A 22,675-nucleotide genomic window follows, 5' to 3' on the forward strand; every position below is an offset into this window, starting at 1 on the left:
TAGAATACCACAACAGAATCATACTTTACGAAGGTGATATATTGATCATTTGTTACATCAATTGAGAAGACTTTAGCATATATCTTCAATTAAACAATCTTTTCCTCTTAATATGGAAAAGACTATATATACATTAGATTCTCAACATTTAATTCACAAATCAACATCTAATGTTATTTTAATAGATCATATCAATTATATATGTTTTTCTTTCTTCAACTGATTCCAGACATGCATGTCACATGTTACAGTACGACACATGGACCATATTATATATGTGCATTATGCGGACTTCATATGATCCATTTTGATTATGACGTGATTAAGAACTAGGTCAAATATTGTTTGGATGGGAATCTAGGATTGATAGTTATATATAGGCAAGGCTAGTACAGATTCAACAGAAGCAGGTACTAACTGAAAAATAAAGCCTTAATTGTGTTTCTCGTATTGTAGATCAATCCGATAAATACTTTTAAAATGACAATAATTGATTTAACCAAAACTAGAATTCATTTGCTTTTCACCGTGATACAAGAATATGACAATCTAGAAGTTGTTACATTTGATTTTAGAATTCAGCACTCCACTCCTAATTTAGAAAGTATTATGGACATGGATAATATACATGATATGATAAATTACACGGCATGATATGTGAATAAAATAATAATTAGTATATTATTATATATAAAAAGATAATAATTCGTGTCGGTTATAAATTTTAAAATTGTTAAAATGTTAAAAGAAAAAAAAGCTTCAAATGTTAATTGAGCGATGTTATATGGTATAATTTTGAGAGAGTCAAGTGATCATGAATTGACCGTTTGGTAGGCATACCGAGTACAAGCCGTGTACATCATCTTACATTTAAAAACATAATTACCTTATGAATCATGAGAATGATATTACTTTCAGAGCCATTGGCTCATTGACTTGGATGATTCTATTGGACTCTAGTTTATCCATGTGATAAAAAGCTATATGAATAAGAAATGCAAGTAGAACGAGGAAGAGGAAAGGCGAGGACCCGCGTAGTAGGTAATAATAAGCAAGAAGAAGCCCAAGAAACCACCACAAAAGAAAGCAATACGAGGTCACAGACAAGAAAGAGCCCTCAACCAAACATCGCTGCTATGCCCCTTCTCGTTCCTTTTAAGTCCCGTTCACGCCCTCTGACAGGCGTTGGTACATCTTTTCTTCACTTTTTTTAACAAGATGACATTCCACTTAGTTTGCCTACCATTATTGTGTCCACCAAAACCAAAGCGTGTAGTCACAATTAATTAATGCAAGAGACATTGATGTGGAATGGGAACTGCCCAGTTCCTTCATCCGACCACCACCTCATTGACACTGTCGATGGCACCATAACAATGCACACCGGAATAGTTGCGTTGCCACAACTACTGATATTGGAAAGCTTTGGATTTGCTTGGACTGAGTGTCTCTAATCTTGGCCTATCCCTTTATTGGGCTTTGTTCGAGCAAGGGCTCTGTAAATTTTGACCCTAATGGGTTTTGTAAATTTTACCGCTTCTATATATCACTCTTACCTTAAAAAAAAACTGTTAACCACCAAGGAAAACAAAATACATAGCACAGGCAAAAACAGTATACACTGGGGAACAATAAAACATTCTACCATTGTTTCATATTTAATACTTTTGCGAGTCTGGTCCTCTTAAATTACATAATTAACTTCATGCGCACATTCCTGATTAAAAGCCTGGCTAAGCTATGGATAACTACATTACTCGGGTACACAGCGATTAATTTCATCCAAGGAATATCATCTCATGTCTTGTGAAGGAACTTTCCAAGTATTCGGCATATATACAGAGTATATGATTAAGCAAGTAATTACAAAATCATTATGTACTTTGATGTTGTCAATGAATAAGAATGAATTTCAAAAAAGAAACTAGTAGAATAAAAAACATTAAATCTTTCTTGGGCACTCAATATTTGCTTCCTTGCAGAATTTCTAAAACACTACCCAATGAATTTTCTTTTCCCCATCTTTTATGTAGAACTCAAAATATGAGGTTCACTTTGTTTTTGCAGTATTCATCCTGTAATTTTCACAAACTACTAAACTAAAATATTTCAACTCCTACTGACAAAATTAAAGCCCCTTCAATTAAATGAATGCCACAAACGAAACGCAACGGCCGGAGATGAGGGAATAATAAGGGCTTCACCAGCACCCTACAGGAGGTTGTCAAGTTGTGCCTGCAGATCCTGCATGGAAACCATATTGATAACTTTTTGTACCTCTTCAGGGGAGTACTCTGATTTTAGCAGAGACTGCACTTGAATATGGGCTTCGATGATATTAGTCCTGCAGAACAATAAATAGCATAATAGATTATAACTTTTCCAGCTGACTTTTGCCAACTTAAAAATCCTAGTCATGCAAAAAAGTTAATTGCAATAAAAAAAGGGGATGAAGCATTCTTGAGTAGAGTTTTACATCAGTTATTAAGCAGAGGAAATCAAAGGCATGTCATGTTAAACAATCAATAAAGATATTCTGAATTAACTGCGTGGTAAAACAATCAACTCCTCAAGTACACTGAAATTTAAATTGGACGTATCAAGTGCAAATCAGTAACTTACTTTATTGGTTTGAAAAGTATGGCCCGCGTTGATGGATTCTGCAGGTAAAGTTTCATTTTCGCCATCACTGTTGGCAACTCTTGCTGAATAGCAGCACCGACCTGTTTCAGAGATGTATAATATTAGATCAACCCAAATTAAAATTTTCTACAATGCTTGATTGATTCGCAAGATTTCATTCATCATCAAAATACTATGAAACTTGGCAGAACTACAAAAATTTCGTATGGCCCCTGAATGCACTGGATTCTTCTTACTAGTCCAACCAAAAAGCAATTCATCTATGCAACACACCTTCTGAACAAGTTCCGCAACCTTATCTGGTGTAGCAAAAGCTTGATCCTTCAGTGGTTTTGCCATAACTGAATCTAGCTTTTGATTTTGACTGCCCGATGACAATGCAACTTTAACAGCTGTCACCTACAAGAACAAATATGAGATTTTGCAGTAAAAAACCCTGTTCTAGTTCATCTAATGACCTCAGAAATGTTTCCCATGAATATGTAAATGGCTGGTAAAAGAAAGTGTGACCTCCAGTTATTGCAGGGTCTGGGGAAGGCCAGAAGTACACAACCTCACCTCCAGAAGCAGGGACTCTATAGTCCGTATTCTGTTTCGAACCCATGACCTTGAGGACTGAGGAGCAACATTAGTGTTGCGCCAAGGCCTGCCCTCAATAAATGTCTGGTATTAACTTTATTATTGTACACCAGAGGTTGGGACATACACTTGCACACTAAAATTAAATATTGTATTGGAAGCTTGTTTTGGCGTTGGTAGCAGATCTATTTTCGTTTGCACAGGACGCCTTTTGAAAAGAGGCAATTCAACTTATCAAAAAAAGGAAAGAAAAAAAAGGAGGCAATGCAAGAAAAACGCTATAACCATATCTTCATTATTCTGACACAGGCACAATGCCAAACAAAAATAGTGTGCTTGAACAGTTTATCCAATTTCTCACTGCATGGTTCTATCTAGTGGTTTAGTCTCTCACTTCCCTAACTCGCAATGAATGGATTGTTAAGTTACATATCTTTCTCCACAATAATATATTTAAAGTGGAAGATGATCAACCTTGGTAACGAAGGAAAGCATGGGATCCACAACTAGCTTAGTTACTGACATAATGAACTCCTCACAAGTAGCTTTGAGACTTTTCTCCAGTTCCTGCAAGTAAAAGAATAGTCATTTGCATGTGACACTGTTACAGGGAATACAAGGTCAGTCGCAACAAATTAAATTGGTTCAAGTGCTCAACTCATTATCACTACAACTGGAAAATGAGACTAAACAACCAACGGGAAAAAATTCTAAGTTTTATCCAAGGATTTATCCACTAAACTTTTTGGTTCTATCAGCATCATTTCTTGGAATAATAAATAAATTAATCACCCAAGTTTCATAACTAAAAGATTATTATAAATCTCTCTGAGTTGATCAAGTTCAGCTGCATGTGCAGTGGATGGATCAATAAAAGGCAGGGAACCATAATTGGTCAAGGAATGTTCCTTTATCTCTTGACTAACTGAGACTTCATCAACTTTTTGGAAATTCTAGTTCTATTTTAATTGTCACTAGGTCTCTTCTCCAAGTTGTCAACCTTGGATTTTAAAATTCAATCATATTAACAACGTTGTTAACTCTCAAAGCTTGCTTCCTTACTTGAATCCATAAAAAAATCACACTTTTCTACTTGATGCAACTGAAGTTTGGGGAAAGATATTGGCTGAGCCTGGCATACCACATCATTGGTATGCCCACCCAATCAAAATACATCATTCTCTTTAGTTGAGGGAAGTTTTCTATTTGAGTGGGACCCATTTCATTGAATGATGTATTCTAATTGAGTGAGCCAATGACATGGCATACGCGGCTCACCTAATATTTACTCCAAGTTTGGAACTTCAGTCTCTGGGAAGATTTTCTTCCAGTCCTTTTTTTGGCTATAAGCAACTAAAGTCAAAGATTTTGCTTGGTTAGCAGCGCTAATACGGTTAACACAAGGAGACCCTTTCCAGAATATGTGTGTCACCAATAGGGTAAAAAATATAGAGAGACATTGATCATTTAATTATCCACTCTTCCTTCCCTTGGTTTGTGGCAAAAAAACTCTTTCACTAACTGGATTAACGATGCCCCGTTTTCATGTTAATTCAATGATGGAAATCTCTTGACAAAAACTAGGGCGGTGTTAGAAGAGAGGGCTGCTTTTTGGGTAATATTTTGGTTCATTTGCCTTGAAAAGAATAACAGAATTTTCTTAAATTCATGCAAAGGGTTTGAAAAAAAATTCAGCATTACACTTGAAGGGAAGAATCAGGAATTTCACTTGGAACACAACTTGGATATTGCATAATCAAATTTTGAAACAGCCGTCTTTATGTTATTTTTATTCATGTTCTATTAGGTCTAGCGAGTCAAAGGTATTTGAGAAACTTCTATATCTGCTGACATGGACTATAGTAGTGGTTGATTAGTCATATTTAGATCAAAAGGAAAAAAGTCCACTGAAGGAATTAAAAAAATTAAATAAAAAGTCAGTCACGTACCTTCTTGGCATCTATTTGACTTTCCAAAACTCGGGGGGATAGGGTCCTTGCCAAGGAAGTTGATCTTGACCAATCAAATAGCGAAGCCTGACCTCTAAGAAGCCGCCTTAGATGGTCCTGATAATGGAAAATATAAATAAAATTTTCATTTTTCATAAGTAAAGATTAAAAAAGCTAAGTGATTTCTTTGATCATGACATACATTTATACCTAACAAAAACAAGCATTCTAAAGTCATTTATTTTCAGTGTCTACTGTTCATATCTTGTAATTCTTCAGAACTACGTACTATAAGGGATTATTTTCTAATTTTTGCGGAATATGCACTCGATTCTGCATCTGGTAAGTGTGTACCCCTCTGGTTAATTAGCAAAGCATGGTGATTTATTGAGAGCATATAGTATGTCCAGGTTTTTCCTTTGCTCACATTATACATTAAGACCATCTCTGTGAACCAGAATTCCATTAGATTTGCGGAAAAGTAGCTAATTTTTCTTTTTAAGGGAGGCATAGTAGATTAAAAACTTCAAAAAGGTGTTCAGAATAAATAAACCATCTGAATTAAGGAAATTTAATATATTCTCAATCAAGCAAACCCTTGCTTCCTTCTTAATCACATGAGAATGAGTCGCATTCCAATTTTATATATAAGGTGCTAAGGCATATGGAGAGAATATGATTTCATCAACAGTAATTCCGACTCAATAACAATATTTTAATGCCAGAATTCATATCTAAATTTAGAGTCCAAGACAGATCTAATGGACAATATCCACATCAAGCCCGTGCACTCCGCGGAGAATCCAAATAAATCCGAGGTTCATATGTCATTCAAATAGTTAGATCCAGATTTCAAATCTAAGCCCAAATGACCTTCAACTAATAAATTATTAAATTAACACAACGTGCAAATTTGGTTCCATAAAGAAATGGACATCCAAATCTACTTCCTATTTTCAAACTTCAACGCAACAGAATAAGAACCTTTTTCTGTAACTATTCGGGTCAGCAAATAGAAAATCGCATTTAGTCAATGTACTTGTGAAATTTCACTTAAAAGTTAAATGGATATAAAGGATCCAAATAGGTATTCTCTTTATATCCGAGTCCAAACTGGAACAACCAAATCCAACCCAATCTGAAGCTGATCTTTAACAACCATATCCAACCCAATCCATTTCATGCCCTACAAGGTACATTTATATTCCATTTCTTACAAATCTATTATGTTTCTTATATATCAGGAAAGATGAACACAGATGGTATTTTCTAACTTGATTTTTTACCTTAAATACAACTTAATACTATGATTTTTAGCCAAGAACTCCTCCTTTTAAAAATGATTTCCAAAGGATTGTATTCTTCTTGAGGTTCCTTTCTTAAGCTTTAATCAATTTCATTTACAAAACTACCACTAAAAAAAAAAAATAGTTCTTACTATCCTAATAAAAAATTAAAAAATAAAGTTTTTCTTATTAATTATTATACTAATATGATTTTGTAAGGCAATCACTTTATTATAAATTTTAAATTACAATAATATAATCTAAAGTAATTGTTTAAGGGAAAAAATTTGCATGCAAGTGTCTACATATACTAATATGATATTTTTTAGTAAAAATAATTTGATGCGTGTATTTACATATTATAATTATCAATTTTTTTTTGAATCATTTAAGTATGACGTGCCAAATACATTAAGCATAGAGATAGTTAAAAAAAACATGTTCCAAGAACATTAGGCAAAGAGATACTAAAGTTACTATAATTCAAGGGACTCCAAGTTTTTGACATAATTCTTCTTCTCTTTTTTTCCCCCTTTGAAAAGTGTAATTTTTTTTCTCCAATGTGCAAAAAGGAATTAATAGAGAGAGAGAGAGAGAGAGATTGGCTCTTGGGTCGACCGAGTTGAACTGATTGATTAAGATATTATGATCAAAGTAACATTGTAATAATTGCAATGCAAAAAACTGCTAGTTTTTTTCCCAGTACAAGTACAAAATAACAGAAGAAAAATGTACCCGACACTGTAACAAAGATTTTTCAAAGTGAATATGGAAATAAATTTTCAAAATGTTAAATATTGAATATGACCACTAAAAATCAATTACATGAAAATAAAAAAGATAATTAGCCACATAAGACAAATTTGGTTATTAAGTTTTATCTTCTTTTTTTAACCCATGGAGTATAAAGGGTAAATCTGGGATAAAAATCACCTCTATGGGACCTTATTGTCTAAATAAAATTTTCGATTACTTGGATGTCTTTAAGATGAAAATTTAGGACTTATTTGTAATTTTCTCAAAAAAGAAAGATGACATTTGCTAATTATGCAGAAATTGCAAATGAGAAATATTGCACTCAAAATGTTAAATCTTCAATATTGCATTCAAATTTCAAATGAGAAATATTGCAAATGACATTTGCTTTTGATTGGCAATATAGAAATGGTACAAAGCAAAGAAATGCATTCAGATGAAGGGGAAGTTCAACTTCCAAGTTACTGACCAGTAAATGAGAGAAATCAAGTTCCTTTTGTGTGACTGAAAATTCAATGTCAAAAGGTGCAATCTGGAAGACCAAGCTTGTTAGTATATATAAAAACTGATTAAAGTAACAACTAGTTTTAGAAAAAATAAAGCAGGAGATAACCTGCTCTCTAAGGATAAGGAGATGCTTTATAAGAAAAAGCTGCCCATCCATTGGGGATGATCTTTTTGCAACCAGTTTGCTTGCTTTCTGTCACAGATAAAGGAGGAACCAATTAGAAAGTAAAGGATATCATCACAAGGCAACTGGTCCATTTTTGGTTATTTTTAAAAAGGGAATGGCATAGAATCTATGCATTAAGAATTTTTTTAAATGACAATGCACTAATACATAAATTGTTAGCTCACTCACTTGGATGGATTCAGAGCAAACTTCTACAGCTTCCTGAAAGAAATAGTAAACAAGCCAGCTAAATTAACATAATAGGTTAATAAGGCAATGTATGTATAGAATTTGAAGGAAAATAAAATCGGCGAGATAAATAAGTAAATACCTGTGCCAAACCAGTGAAAACTGCAGATTCTAAACAGCGATACAACTTCGAAAGACATGATATAGTTTTCTCCAGGGGAGGATACCAGGTTTTGAAAACATCTGGGCTTTCATCGGCCTGCAGTACGATTAAAAGGAATTAAAGAGAGAAAGCTTATCAAAATAATATTTTAATTATTTTTTTATACATAAAAATCAGAAAGTAAATAAATATCAGCCAACAACAAACACGGTACTGTTAACTACAATCAGTCCCTAAGACCAAAGGAGTATACCAATACGTGATGAAACAGAATTTGCCAAACCCTACAAATCAAGCGAGGGTTTGGCCAAAATGGCATCAAGTATGGTTAAATAAAAGTAAGTAGTTCACAAATACTTGCTCCGTTGCACAGGTAAAGAAAACCCAGGCCAATAATATTAATGAAAAACATAAAGTATACATAAGTAATTATTGATATAAATGGTGAGGTGTACTTACAGAAGCTGTTTCTGATTTTGTCTCAGCAAACTGCTCCAGCTTTCCAGGGTAATCCAAATCTTCATCGAAAGGAATATAATTTGCAATCTGAAAAAGAAACAACAGATGGGTCCAAAATGAAACCAGCATGCTTGCAAGAAACAGTAGCTTTGGCAGGAGAACTCTCATACTGCAAGCAGTATGTGTGCATTAAGTAAATAGTGACCAACAAAATAATAGTACTAGAATTTTGCCAGCTGTTCTATATAAATACTTCTTCCCACCTTAGAACATTGGTATTCAATAGCGTTTTAAATAGTTTGAACTCCTTTTGACATAACATGCAATTCACTAAAAAAATACATGAAGCAAATGAAAGACATCAACTCACACTGGAGCAGACAACTTCAAAATGATTCTATTAATCTGGCTTCTTCATGAATCATGCAATATTTGCTACTTTACACAAATAACTGTTTGTTTATGAAAGACTTTGATGCTTCCACTTCTTGATAGTACAACAAATTTCTCCATAATGGACAACATTTCAGAACCAATTGGACAAGTAACGGTACTCAACTAGGAAGTTCCTAAAGTCATCAATATTATGTAAAATACAATATGAATGCACTTCATATAACCCTTTAAAAAAGATTTGAAATTTTTAAGAGTAACTTTTATATAGCTTAGGGTATATTGAACACATTTTCAGTCGAGACTGATCTCTATGGATGTGCACAGTGATTGCGTGCATGAGATGAGCCTGGGAGAGCCAAATCTAAGACGCCCATAAGGATTAATAATAGGTTTGAGACCTCTATTGTCAATTATTTCTCCATCAAAAGTAAAAAGAAATTGATGCCTAAAAAATGAGATCTCTGCCTACATCCTTCCAACCCCAACAAACAATAAATAAACAAGTAAAATAAAACCCAGTTCCAAAAAGTTTAATACAGTAAAAGGGCTAATTTACATACAATATGATCCCAAAAGAAACATACACAATATTAAGTTGATCAGCGGACAGAACATTGGCTGAAAATTGAAAAATCAATACAAATATATAATTCTCAGGTAAGATACCTACCTCATCACGTATATGCTTTCTAGCACGAAAAGTTAATCGCTCGTGAACATCTTCTAGAATTCTGTCTAATGTAGGACGTAATCCAGCCAATGATTCAGTTCGTTGACCAAGTTGTTCTCCTAGAACTTCTACTTTAAGAATATCAACAAGCTCACAAAGAATATCAAGATTTGTTTCATGAATAAGTTTTGGCCGTAATGTATCATACAAGTAAGTACACCTGCAAATAAGTTAGCACCAAGATGAGAGAATGAAAGCAGAGGTTAGGTAGAACTAATCAAACCCAAAACTCGATGCATTGGCAACTCAAACATAAATGGAAAGGAAAATGAATTTGCATGTGTCACTATGGAATTTTAATTTAACAGGGTGCAACTTCAACCTATGAGCTGGTTCACGGTGAGTTAAATGAGATATTTGGTGGGTTGAGAAAGAGTGTGCGACTCCGAGGAGGTGGAGGGTCAAAATCCTGGCAATTAAGTTAGCAAAGAACAAAGCTTCTACAGCTAAGAGGTTATAAATATACCCAAGGCCGCAGAGTACACTTTGACACTTGATTCTCCGAAGTAACACACCTCCGTCCTAATGGGTGTGTGTGTGACCTTTCTATGACAAAGTGCATATACTAGGGTAAAGATAAAAACACCCTCTTGGAAGCCCAAGACTAGGGTTTTGGGGGCCATTTTATTTACTCAAAGGCCTTTTTGATATGATGAAAAAAGCTTGAGGTTAATCCATTAATATTTTGATTCTAATCCCCAAGAGTTTTTACATTGAAAAGCAGAAAATTAGTTACTGAAAAGCACGATAATGTTGCCTCTAAAATATCAACCATGAAAAAGTAACAAAGATGACACCATCTTTAGCACAATTGATGACTTGAGAAAACTTCTTTGTTTTTTTTCCTTCTTTTCTTTTTTTGGTGGGACTAAGGGGGATAATTTTGATTGATGGCGGCACAATATTAATTATCTTTTTCCTTTTTACAAGTACAATCATTGGTTGGGGGAGAGGAAATGGAAAAGATTATGCAAAACAAGAAGCCCATCAAGGTAATTAAGAGAACTCACAGAGGATCTATTAAATGAGCCATGCTTGATATATCTTCTGAAGAAGATGGGAAAAAATGATCAAAGAGTTGATGTTCAAGCTGACATACCTGCAATTTGTAAAATATGCAATTAAACTTTCTTAAATTTATTTCCCTAGGACATCTTTCTATTATCACAGTACAGTTGCTTTTAACACAATTCAAAAGTAAATTTTGAAAGGAAAAGAGGGCATGATATAATATATATTCATGTCAAAAGGAAATTAATTTTTTTCTTTTGAAAAGTAAAACATGACTCCAGGTTGAGTTTATGAAATTGATTATCCTTGTTGCATATTACTCTAGAAAGTTTTGGGATAAAGTTAAAACTCAAACTAGGGTCTTCCACTATGTAGACATGCATTTTGGATACCTATAATTAATTCCTCCAGAACAAACACAGGAAAAAAATAAAGATGATGATATGCATAAAGCAACCGTGCTGGATTAGTATGCACAGAATCCACTTTCAAAACATTTTACTCTGTTAGAACTTAAAAGGCATGCTTATTGTCTATTGCAACAGACCCACTGGTTACTGGTCAGTCAATACGATTTAGATAGATCCCAGTTGTTTCCTAAGGAAACTAAGAGCTGTACTGTCTCTCAGGCATCATTATGCCCAAATAAAAATGTGAAAAATGCTAACAAGAAAGCCCTGGATCAAGAGTGCTTCTTGTTGACTGTTGAATTGAGAGAGTTACTAAAATATTCATTTGACTTTTCATAGATCTCAAAATCTGATTCTATCCTGTGATTAAAAAATAGAGCTCGTGGCTCTTTTTTTTTTTTTGATAAGTAAAAATAGAGCTCATGGCTCTTATCATCATAAAGACCTTGATTGTCTTAAATTGAAAATATAAAACCAATTAATGCAACAACATTGTCTATGGAAAGAACCTGGTGATGTAACTATGTTGCATTTGTAATAATATTTTCTTACTCCTACCCTGTTGCGTTTGTAACCTCCTCATTGGAGGTATCATGATACATCTCCTTCCTTTGAGCCTCGTATTGAGATGGCATCAAAAATGAAAGCAGGAAGCATAATTTTACAACTTAAAAGCAGATCTGTCCCTTGAACAAATATGCATATACATTAAAAAAGTTTTTAATTTTGATCAACTAATACATGTCAAATTTATGTGAAAATAGTGATGGGTCCAGAAATAGTTTTTGGAGCCTCAGTAAAGCATCATCAAATTCAGTTTGCCACTTTGGTAGGTCAATCAACCATCTACATCACATATTTGTAAACCGATATAACATGATCTGGAACTCCCAAGTAAAATTATGAAAAAATTTACTATGTCTATGGAAATAATTTCCCATAACGCTATATTGATGGGACAAGGACCAAACCCTAGGCTCCGATAAAGAATTAGCTCAAGGACCATCATCACCTAGAGAGAGATGCAATCCAGTCAAATAAAAAACTAAATGAACGAGATGTACAATTAGGTCCATAATCCCTAGTCCATACTCCCAAACTCTCACTTATGCCATGTTCGGCAGGGAAAGAAGAGGGGTGGAAGGAAATTAGGAAGGAAAGAACAAATTTTCTTCGTTCGGTAGAGATGATATAAGGAAAGAAAGGATAATTTACAAATTTTCATCCGCCCAAATATGGGCGGAAGATAGGAGAGAAACAAGTGAGCCTATTATAAAAGTTTTAAATTACTACATCACCCTTCATAAATATTTAATAAATACCATAAATAAAGTAAATGATGGATTTAATGGTAAAAACAACTTAAAAATTATCTTTCCTTTTATCCTACATATCAAATTAAAGTCAGTTTTTTCCATTCTCTTCCATCCAACCGAACAAAAAGAGGGAAACGCTTAATCTCTTCCTTAGGGATGTCTCAATCATCCTTTTATCTCCCCTTCCATTCAATTTTTTTCCTTCCTACCGAATAGAGCATTAGAGTCTCCGGACACAAAGTCTACTCCGTCAACAGATTCCGCAATTTGCTTCTCCAGATTAGTCGCCCAAAGCAATCTTTATGAATAAATTGATCGTGTTGAACTCCAATTTAGCTCAGCAACAATAGATTGTCGACATGTGCATGACAACTCACCAATCTATTTACAGGATGATCGATGAATGAAAAATAAAAATTAAATGCACTCAAATAGCCTCACACAATATTGTTCCCTATTGAATTCTGAAGTAGGTGAGTATTCATAGACAGAATAGATAAGTAAAAGAATTAGGTTTGCAAAGTTTTAAATAGAAAAGGAAATTGCTTTTCCAGATAGATTGATTGGTCGAGTTTCCATGTCGATCAATCGACATATCAATAGCCCTTGATTGATCGGTTGATCGATCAAAGTGCCTCATCCAATTTATACTCAAAAAATTTGAAGGCAGTAGTTTCCAAAAACTTTAATAAATATCAGAAAGATTATAATAGAATTAAAACATGAATTAGCAGAACCCTAATTGATGAGTGCATGAACCCTTAGATGGTGAGTGCATATATGTGTGTCAAATTACCTTTATAACCTTGGCTTTGAAGATAACCATTTTACCCTTGGTTGGAACTTTTTTGTTCCAACTCTATCCTTGCTCAAGAGGTAAACTAACTTGACACGAACTCCTGAAAATCTAAAAATTTGTCAACCTAAACCTAAGTTCTATTGACCTAGGAAGAGCACCAAGTAAATCCCATGTTCAAGGAAGTTCATCTCTCACTTTCAAACAAGCACGTTTCTTTTAAAAGCCTGGAGTAACAACCTTACTGTACTAAATATGAAATAAGAAATTTTAAGACCACCTGCTTTAGGTATGCGCATCCAGATCTCGTCAATGATGGCAATTCCTCTTTCTTGGCAAATTCAGATATCCGTTGATGGACAATGCCTTTTACCTAGAAAAAAATTAAACAAAATATATATATATATAACAATTGTACAACAGCAAATTGACCGACTAGAAAACAAAAATGAATGGACCATGGTCTAGATGAAAGTACAAAATTATTCAAAATAACCAATCATCAGCCCACCAAGGAGAGCCGCTGTTCACAGTATAGTTTGTGGCATTCTGCCAGAATTTGAACATATTCTTTCCTGGGTGATCTGCTTTCAATTTCCTCCAACACTGGCTTAAGCTGCAAATACATAGAACTATAAGTCTAATCTCTTTAACAAATTGCAAAATATAATCCAATTCCCCCCATGAGTTTACAGATATCATCCTGATTCCGTGCGGCCACTCCATTAAATTCAATAGCAACTGACCTCATATTCCCACTTTCATATAGTTTGGGATAAAACCAAAGAAATGAAGAAAGAACAATATTACCTCACTTGCTGCGGCCTTGAAGCGGACATAAATGACAGACGTCTCTACACCCTCAGAAACACCTGATTTGCTGCCACCACTGCTTCTGATTGCTGTCTGGACCTGATAAGTGGAACAAAAAGATTTTGACATTTTATTAAGTAAAACAAACTTTTCAGTCTCATAAAGAGGTGTTACCTGGGAAGAAGTGCTTTTGAGAACAGAAAGTACATGAGAACGAATCATACCCAGGGCTCGAGACTGTCAAATGCATGTAAAGAATTTGTTACATAGATTTCAGAATTCAAAGAAAAATGTATAGGCAGTAAAAGTCCAATCCAAAAATAAAGGAAGAAAGTTGAAAACCACACGCATATCGCGGTATTGTCTCTTAGATACCTGGAGTTGTCTAAATTTGACCAGATAAACGCTGGATTCTGCATACTGTGGATTGCTTTCTACATATCTAAACTTGGCACAACAAATTAATAAATAAGTACATAACTTCAGACATAGAACACAAGTGACACATGGTCTAAACAGAGTGATATCAGACTGGTTTGAAAAATTATCCACTTACGATATGCACTCATCGAGTCTTTTAAGCAGCGGGAGAAAGTTTCCATTTGCAACATTCATATTTGGAGAATGAAAATTGGTAGCAACCTGAACATCAGTATACAATAAGAAAAAGTGCATATAAATACAAGAGTACTCTATGTCACAAACGTCAGGGTTTCAGGAAAAAAAAAATGTTGGAATATCTTGAAAAGGATTTTAAAGAGATTTAAAGGAACTGCAACGTACATTTTCTCTTGAAAATTCAAGGAATTTAGGCTAGTACATAAAATAAATTGCTAGTTTTTAGGCTAGCAACTTCCCATGTCCCTTGGAAGGCTAGATAGCATACCTAGGCTCCTTACAAAGTCTCTTTTTTTATGGACGGCTGTTCTTTAGGACGATTCTGACTATCAATAATTTCTTAAAAAGACAGTATATTAAAGTAAATTGTGTTGCATGTGCAAAATGATTGGTGAGGTAAGTCACTTGTTGCACTATCCCCTGGCTAGAAACATGTGGGTTCTCCTGATATCCCATTCTAGAGTCTAATGGATGATTTTGGGGATCAGCGGTGAAGGTGCTTTCTAGATGGCAATGGTTTCGTAATGGGTAAAAGAGTCAGATAGGTATGGCAGGTGGCTCCTTTGAGCTTATGACGGTGTTTAAGCAATGACAGGAATAGATCATTGGAGTGGTGAGGTTACAAATTTTGTCCATTAAATTTTTGATAGTAAGCTTCCTAACTTTTTAAATACTTGAAGGTCGTCTTTCACGATTGACTCTTTTGTAGAGCTTTTAGGGCCACAAGAGTATGTATATTTACCCGACAGTTGCAGTATAAAGTATAAACATGTGCACTTTTTTTGTTCCTTTTAATAGAACTTCTAAAAGTCCTAAAAAAGGTACAAAATAGAAAATTAAGTGAGCAACACATCCATAAAATGTATTATTTCAAGTGAAATAAATTTCTAGCTAACACAGCATTCAAGCCTTACATTCTCCAACTCATCAAAGTAGTTGAGCCTACTTCGAAGCGCTTCCGCAAACTCAATCAGTCCTTGCTTCTCAATCAGCTGCAACAGAAAGAAGGAACTGAAACTAGTCAATTAATGACTTTCAACATGGTGTGCAGATCATTCCATTGATATGCAAGAGAAATAGTTGTTAGTGCCCAAGCTATGACTTGCAAGTGCAATTAACAACTTATAGTTAAAACCTCAAATACAAGTTAACAGAACTGACACAACATGCCACACAAATAAAGTTCCACACAAAGGTTGCCCATTCCAATTCTCAGCAATAGCAGCAAAGCTATATAGCAAATAAACAATTTCATTAGTGATGTGATCATTGAATGTTACGTCCTAGACCTTTAAAACCTAATGCAAAGTAACTGAGCATAGCAAAGTTCCAAGCATGTGCGGAATAATGTCAAGAGATGTCCAAATTAGACTTTCAAGAGTTCAAAATTCACTGTTAAAATCGAACCACAGTTGGTTGCAGCCAATACCCAGAGAAAATGAAACATCGAATAAAAAATGAAAAAGAAAGAGGATCATACCAGTCGGTCACATGCATCATGAAGAGTTTTGGTCTTTGTTGCCACTTGTTGATGTTGAAGTTGCAATTCATTAAATAAGTCAAGGGTTTCATCCACCTGGAAAGAAAGTAGTTCAACTTTATGATTAACAACTATAACCCAAACAACAAAACAGGATTAATTCCAGTAAATTAATAGACAAAGTAGAAAAGTAGCAATCAATCGAATAGGAAAAATCACTTTACCTGACGAAGTATACCATCACATGTTTGAATGCGCTCTGTTAAACTGTTTACATAGTGCTGATACTTCTCTTCTGTCTATGTTAAGAAAAATCAGGTCTGCTAGTGCTCATGATCACAATTGTTCTATGATCAAATGCGTCAATAACTTAAAAGTAAGAAATCACTACCAACCTCTGACTTCATTTCTGCTTCACGATCCGCAAACCATTTGTAAAACTGTATCGCATAGAAGTCATAGAAAGAATAGCAAAACATTTAGAAATTCATTTTATATGTTTAAGAATCAACCTATCACTAAAAAACTTGCAAAACTTAAAATTAGATAAATCACCTAGAAGGAATAAAGTAATGTTATCAGAATCTTATCGCGCTACATTTTTTGGTTTTGACCAGTACAATCATTCAAAGTTGACCAGACAGAAATGGCTCTTCAAAGTCAAGGATAATAAAGTCCATTAATGGATAGTTTTGGGAGGGGGCAGTCTGGGTGCAATACATAAGTCACTAACACATGGAGCAACCTCCTACTCAACAAAATATCAAAGGCAGTTTAACTCAGTGACCATCATACCAATAAGATTCGCTTTCACTGCATTTTCATATTTTCAATTGAATGAGTTACTTTTTTCTCTTAAAAATAACAAAGGAAAAGAATTAGAATGATGTTGGAGGAGAAGAAAGGCAATAAAAGAAAGACGATAATGGTTTTGCAGTGAATAGTTCTAGAAAGTTATTAATTAATCCAAGGAAAACATGCTGCAGTCAAGAAATAGAATACCGAGCTTGAAAATGAATACAACAAACCAAGAAGCATACCTGATTTGCATTGACCAAAACCGCTTCAATGGTCATGGATTCTTCCATGCTGGGATCGGTGGAAATGGACAAACCATTATCCTTTAGGGAGATATGCTCCCGGGACTATTGTGCAGCAAAGGCCAATCAATAGGCATGAGATCAATACAGTAAAATTCAACATATTCTTTCAAAAATGCGCAAAGGTATGCCACAACAGAAACTGTTCTCACCAGATTGACAGGAAAGGGTCGCTCGGCAACTGCATGAGAAAGTGCTACTATTGCTGTTTGCTGTTGCTCCGTCAATGGAGCATTCTGTATAACATATACAGCAGCAGGTAAGGATCCACTTTACAAGAATACTGCTTACAATTCACACCACCCAAGCACATGCTCAAAGAGAACAAAATCCTAATAGGCCTGAATCTGTCACGATTGTGTACTACAATACAATATATATATATATAGATATAGATATATTGTTGTATCAGATCCATTCCATGGGTAAAACAATACATTTCATCAAACACAATAGCAATAGCAAAATCATACAAGAATCAGACCAAGAACTTGAACAAACTAACTAAAACCAAAAAAAAATATAGAGACGGATCTATAAATTATGCAATTCTTGAATAAAACTGGAACGCAGGCTTCGAACTTCAGCATTTGATATTTGATTCAGATCGAAGAAATTGCACTTAGATCCGGAGAAGCCTTTGATTATCACAATATTTATATATATGCAGACGTACATGGATAATTTGGGGAATAGTAATTAAATCGTAAGGGCATTTTCTTTTGAGGAGAATTAATAAATGGGAATAGAGAGAAAAGATTTAGGAGAACCTGTTCCCAAGTAGAAGCGAAGTTGTAGCCTTTGGAGATAGCTCCAGACTTCGGAAGAGTTGCAGAGGCTGTTGTTGCTTTCGTCGCCATTTTTTAGGGTTTTGATCTGAAAAATGAAGCAGAGATGTGATGAAGAAACCAACCCTCTTACAGAGGTCGGTTTCGGTTATGAACGCGAGTTGTGACTACTACACCAGTGTAGGTGAGTCGTTGGTGTTGAATTGGTGGCAGTCGAGGGAGATCGTTGTGCAGAGTACTACCGAAAAAGAAAAAGAAAACACAGTGATAGTGCGTTTGGGGAGAGAGAGTTCGGAATCGGAATCGGAATCGGAACCAGAACAAAAGGGACGAGTGCAGAAACCAGTATTTTGCGGGGCAGGTTTACTTCAAAGTGTGTAAATAATAATTCTAATTTTTTCACAATGTTCAAAAATATACCTTTAACATTAATTAGTGATGCAATACTTATTTTACTTTTTCTATTCTTCTGAAAATGCTCAAAGGAATATATATATTATTAAAGTCACAGTGCGAAGGTATTATATGCACATTACTTTATATGTATGTTTTTTTGGAACTTTTTTCTTTATATATATTTCTAAATATTTTTTAAAAAAACCTTGGAGAATTTGAAGGAAAAAAATTTTAATATTTTAGATTTCAGTTTACTCTTTTATCCTATTTTTTTTTCTTTATTTTATTTTTGTCGTACCAACACTGTTAAACAAAAAATATATATATTCGCACTATTGCACTAGTTTTCGAAGTTTGAAATTTTTTTGTTTTATTTAGATTGCACTTTATTTTTTTATCTTTATTTTTCTTTTATACTTTTATTTTTATTTTTATTTTTACTTGTCTATTCCGACATCTTCCAATAGTATCATTTTATAAAATTATTTATTTTTATATATTTTATAAAATGATTCAGTAAGGGTAGTTTAATCAACTTATGGTTAAATTTGTTAAAAGTACCTATTTACACCAGATTGAAACTTTATGATTATTTTTTGCACGAGAGGGGCATCTCCAATAGTGTCAAATTATTTATTTTTATATATTTTATAAAAGGGTTCAGTAAAGATAATTTAGTTAATTTAGAATTTAAATTTGTTAGATGAACCTATTTACATCAAATTGAAACTTTTAGGGTAATTTTTGCATATGAGGGTGTATGATATGTACTGTAAATATACTATAAGTGTTTTATGCAGTTGACCTAAAATAAAAAGGGTAAACGATTTTGTCTAATTGTAAATAAATTTGATTTTTTTTTTTTTTTCGCGGTCTCCTAGGCTTGCCTCATTTTGCAAAAACCTCCCTCCTTACATTCAAAAAATTGATTTTAAGTCACCAAAATGCCCATAATATTATTAAATAACAAAATAATATAATATAACAATGGACCAAAATATCGTTATATATATAATAATAATAGATATATATATATCTATATATATATATATAGAGAGAGAGAGAGAGAGTAGTGACCTCTTGTTCTTCATGAAGCATGAAATTTATCCGCACTTTCTATAATACTATAACAATTAGATATAATAATTCAAGAAAAAAAAAATAGATATAATCTAAAGTAACCATAGAAACCCACCTATATTCTTTCCACTATTATTATTTATAGTTTTTAAATTTAATATTTAAAAACACCACTAATTACAACAATAAAAGTTATTACCCAAAATAAAATAAAAAATACCTCATAAGTCACATCTAACATAAATGTCTCGTTTCAAATGCATTTCAAAAAAAAATCAATTACCAAAATCTTCAAAAAAATATAATTAAACAACTAAATATAATTATAGACAAATTTAAGATATATTATTTTTTAAAAATAACTATAATAGAATATTTAAAAGTATAATTACCAAAAAATAAGATTTATAATTATAAAACAAAAGCTCACGAAAAATACTGGTATATATATATGTGAACAATTCTGTATACATATATATACATGCACTAAGAAAAGGCACGTGCGATGCACATGACAACTGTTTTATAACTTATTAAAATTTTCTTTTCATATATTTTTTAATTATTTTATTATATTTAAATATATCCTTCTCTAATTAAATTTTCTTTTATTAAAAAAACTCAGGTTGAGTTGCTTAATTCGTGGGCAAAGGAGGGAAAGGGGTTGGCTTCTCTCGGGTGTTTTCCTATCGATGCCCCGATCATTGGTTTTTTGCCCTAAATTCGGTCATACTACAGACCCGACTAATGAGACACCCCAATAATGTAGCCACCCCGGTGTCAGTGTTATAGCCGTTTGGTATTGAAAGAGGATACGCGAAAAGCGATGTTGCATCGGACCTCTCTCTTCCAAACCGGAAGCGGTTTCGCTTGCCCTTCACTTCAGAAACTGAATTTCAATGATGGGAACTCTTTTCAACACCAAAATGACATGAAAAAAAGGGTTATAACTTAGGGAACTCTACAGCTTGAATAGTAAGCTTCCCTCCCTCAGGTTGAAAGCCGGGTGGTCACTGCTCTTCTAGAGTAAATGGAGAAAACTCCCTTAGGGAAGGAGAAAAGTCACCGGCATTAGCCTACTCATCCGAACAGAGGACTCCAAACTCCTCGTATGATTAGTTGGTTGGGAAGGAATGCTAGTTGGTTGGGAAGGAGTGCAAAGGTTATCTGCAATAGAGTTCTCTTTTTATATTAATTGATAAATATTTTTTATATTAAAAAATAAATACTAAAATGCTAAAATTCTTTACACTTTTATATTTTATTTATATTTATATGTATTATTATATATTTTATTTAAATATATCCTTCTATAATGTGATAGAGTTTTATAGAAAATAAAATAGGTAATTTGTGGTAGAGTTTTATAGAATAATTTGTCACAGAGTTTTATAGAAAATAAAATAGATAATTTATGCTAGAGTTTTATAGAAATTATTTTATTTTTTTAAATATATCCTTATCTAATTAGATTTTTTATTTATTAAAAAACTCATAATAAATAGATAAATATATGTTAGATGTGATAGAGTTTTAATTAAAATAAATTACTTCATTTGTGTTCATTTTAGGTAATTTGTGTCAGTGTTTTATAGAGACACTTTTAATATATCTCTGTCTAATGTGATAGAGTTTGTGGTAAAATTTTATAAAAATTATTTATTTTCTTTAAATATATATATCCTTGTTTAATTAGATTTTCTTTTACTAAAAAAACTAATAATAAAAGGTAATTTGCGTTGCAGTTTTAGAAAAATTATTTTATTTTTTATATCAATTAATAAATATTTTTTATATTAATAATTCTTGTCTAATTATATTTTCTTTTATTAGGTAATTTGTAATTTGAATTAAACTCTTTAAATTGATTTTATAAATTTTATTAGGCGGAGAAAGGTATGATTATTATTTCTTTAGCTCTATAGTTTTATAAGAGACTTTCATGTGATCTTTTTTATTTTAAACCAATGTGGGACAAGAAATATGAATTTTATTAGGTAATTTGTAATTTGAATTAAACTTTTTAAATAATTTTAGGTAATTTTTTGTTTATAAAAACTCTTTTTTTATATTAATTTTTATATTAATAAATAAATGCTGAAAGCCAAAAGGCCGAGAAAGTGGTACTATACTTAAATCTTAGCCAAAAGACCTAGAAAGATTAGCCAAAAATCCGACAAAAAAAAATTTAGTACTACACTTGATTTTAGTCCAAAGGTCGAGAAAGGTGTGATTATTATTTCATTAGGTCTATAGTTTTATAAGAGCCTTCCATGTAATTTTTTTTACTCTAAACCAATGTGGGACAAACTCTTTTTTTATATTAATTTTTATATTAATAAATAAATATTGAAAGTCAAAAGGCCGAGAAAGTAGTACTACACTTGATTTTAGCCAAAAGACATAAAAAGGTTAGTCAAAAGGCAGACAAAAAAAAAATTTAGTACTACACTTTATCTTAGCCCAAAGGCCGATAAAGGTGTGATTATTATTTCTTTAGGTCTATAGTTTTATAAGAAGTTTCCATAATTTTTTTTTACTTTAAACCAACGTGGGACAAACTCTTTTTTTATATTAATAAATAAATACTGAAAGCCAAAAGACCGAGAAAAGTAGTACTACACTTGATCTTAGTCAAAAGACCTAAAAAAGTTAGTCAAAAGGCCAACAAAAAAAAATTTAGTACTACACTTTATCTTAGCCCAAAGGCCGAAAATGGTGTGATTATTATTTCTTTAGGTCTATAGTTTTATAAGAGGCTTCCATGTAATCTTTTTTTACTTTAAACTAATGTGGGACAAGAAATAAAATTTTATTAGGTAATTTGTAACTTGAATTAAACTCTTTAAATTTTTTGTTTATAAAAACTATTTTTTTATATTAAAATAAAATTTTTTATATTAAAATAAATAAATATTGAAGTACTGAAAATCTTTGCACATTTAATAATAGTATTGATATATATACAAAATTAAAATTAAACGGAACAAAGTAGTATGAAACAAACAGTATGTTTGCTTTTCGGACCAGAACTATCGTCATAA

General features: G+C 32.8%; 1 protein-coding gene across 2 annotated transcripts; it reads right to left on the reverse strand.

The window, feature by feature from the left end:
* Positions 1-1,776: 1,776 nt before the first annotated feature.
* LOC132276882 (conserved oligomeric Golgi complex subunit 3) lies at positions 1,777-18,541 on the reverse strand. 2 transcript variants are annotated; one of them, XM_059778517.1, is made up of 25 exons: positions 18,138-18,540; positions 17,520-17,603; positions 17,308-17,412; positions 16,663-16,707; positions 16,492-16,566; positions 16,268-16,363; positions 15,702-15,779; positions 14,726-14,811; positions 14,545-14,611; positions 14,344-14,406; positions 14,167-14,268; positions 13,868-13,972; positions 13,637-13,729; positions 10,834-10,922; positions 9,764-9,983; positions 8,698-8,784; positions 8,218-8,334; positions 8,076-8,108; positions 7,827-7,913; positions 7,683-7,745; positions 5,172-5,288; positions 3,697-3,789; positions 2,917-3,042; positions 2,623-2,723; positions 1,777-2,344 (listed from the first exon to the last, which is right to left on the reverse strand). In XM_059778517.1, exons 1-25 carry the CDS (start codon positions 18,225-18,227, stop codon positions 2,212-2,214), a joined length of 2,355 nt encoding a protein of 784 aa, XP_059634500.1. In that variant the 5' UTR covers positions 18,228-18,540; the 3' UTR covers positions 1,777-2,211. The 2 variants fall into 2 exon arrangements, 1 of the variants encoding a protein (XP_059634500.1); XR_009470954.1 differs by lacking the exon at positions 1,777-2,344 and having other exon boundaries at positions 2,625-2,723; positions 2,917-3,035; positions 18,138-18,541.
* Positions 18,542-22,675: the final 4,134 nt, after the last annotated feature.

Source organism: Cornus florida, unplaced genomic scaffold (assembly GCF_030987335.1).
Source record: "Cornus florida cultivar Cherokee Brave unplaced genomic scaffold, ASM3098733v1 CherokeeBrave_3.0.0_Hap2_Chr10, whole genome shotgun sequence".
NCBI lineage: Eukaryota > Viridiplantae > Streptophyta > Magnoliopsida > Cornales > Cornaceae > Cornus > Cornus florida.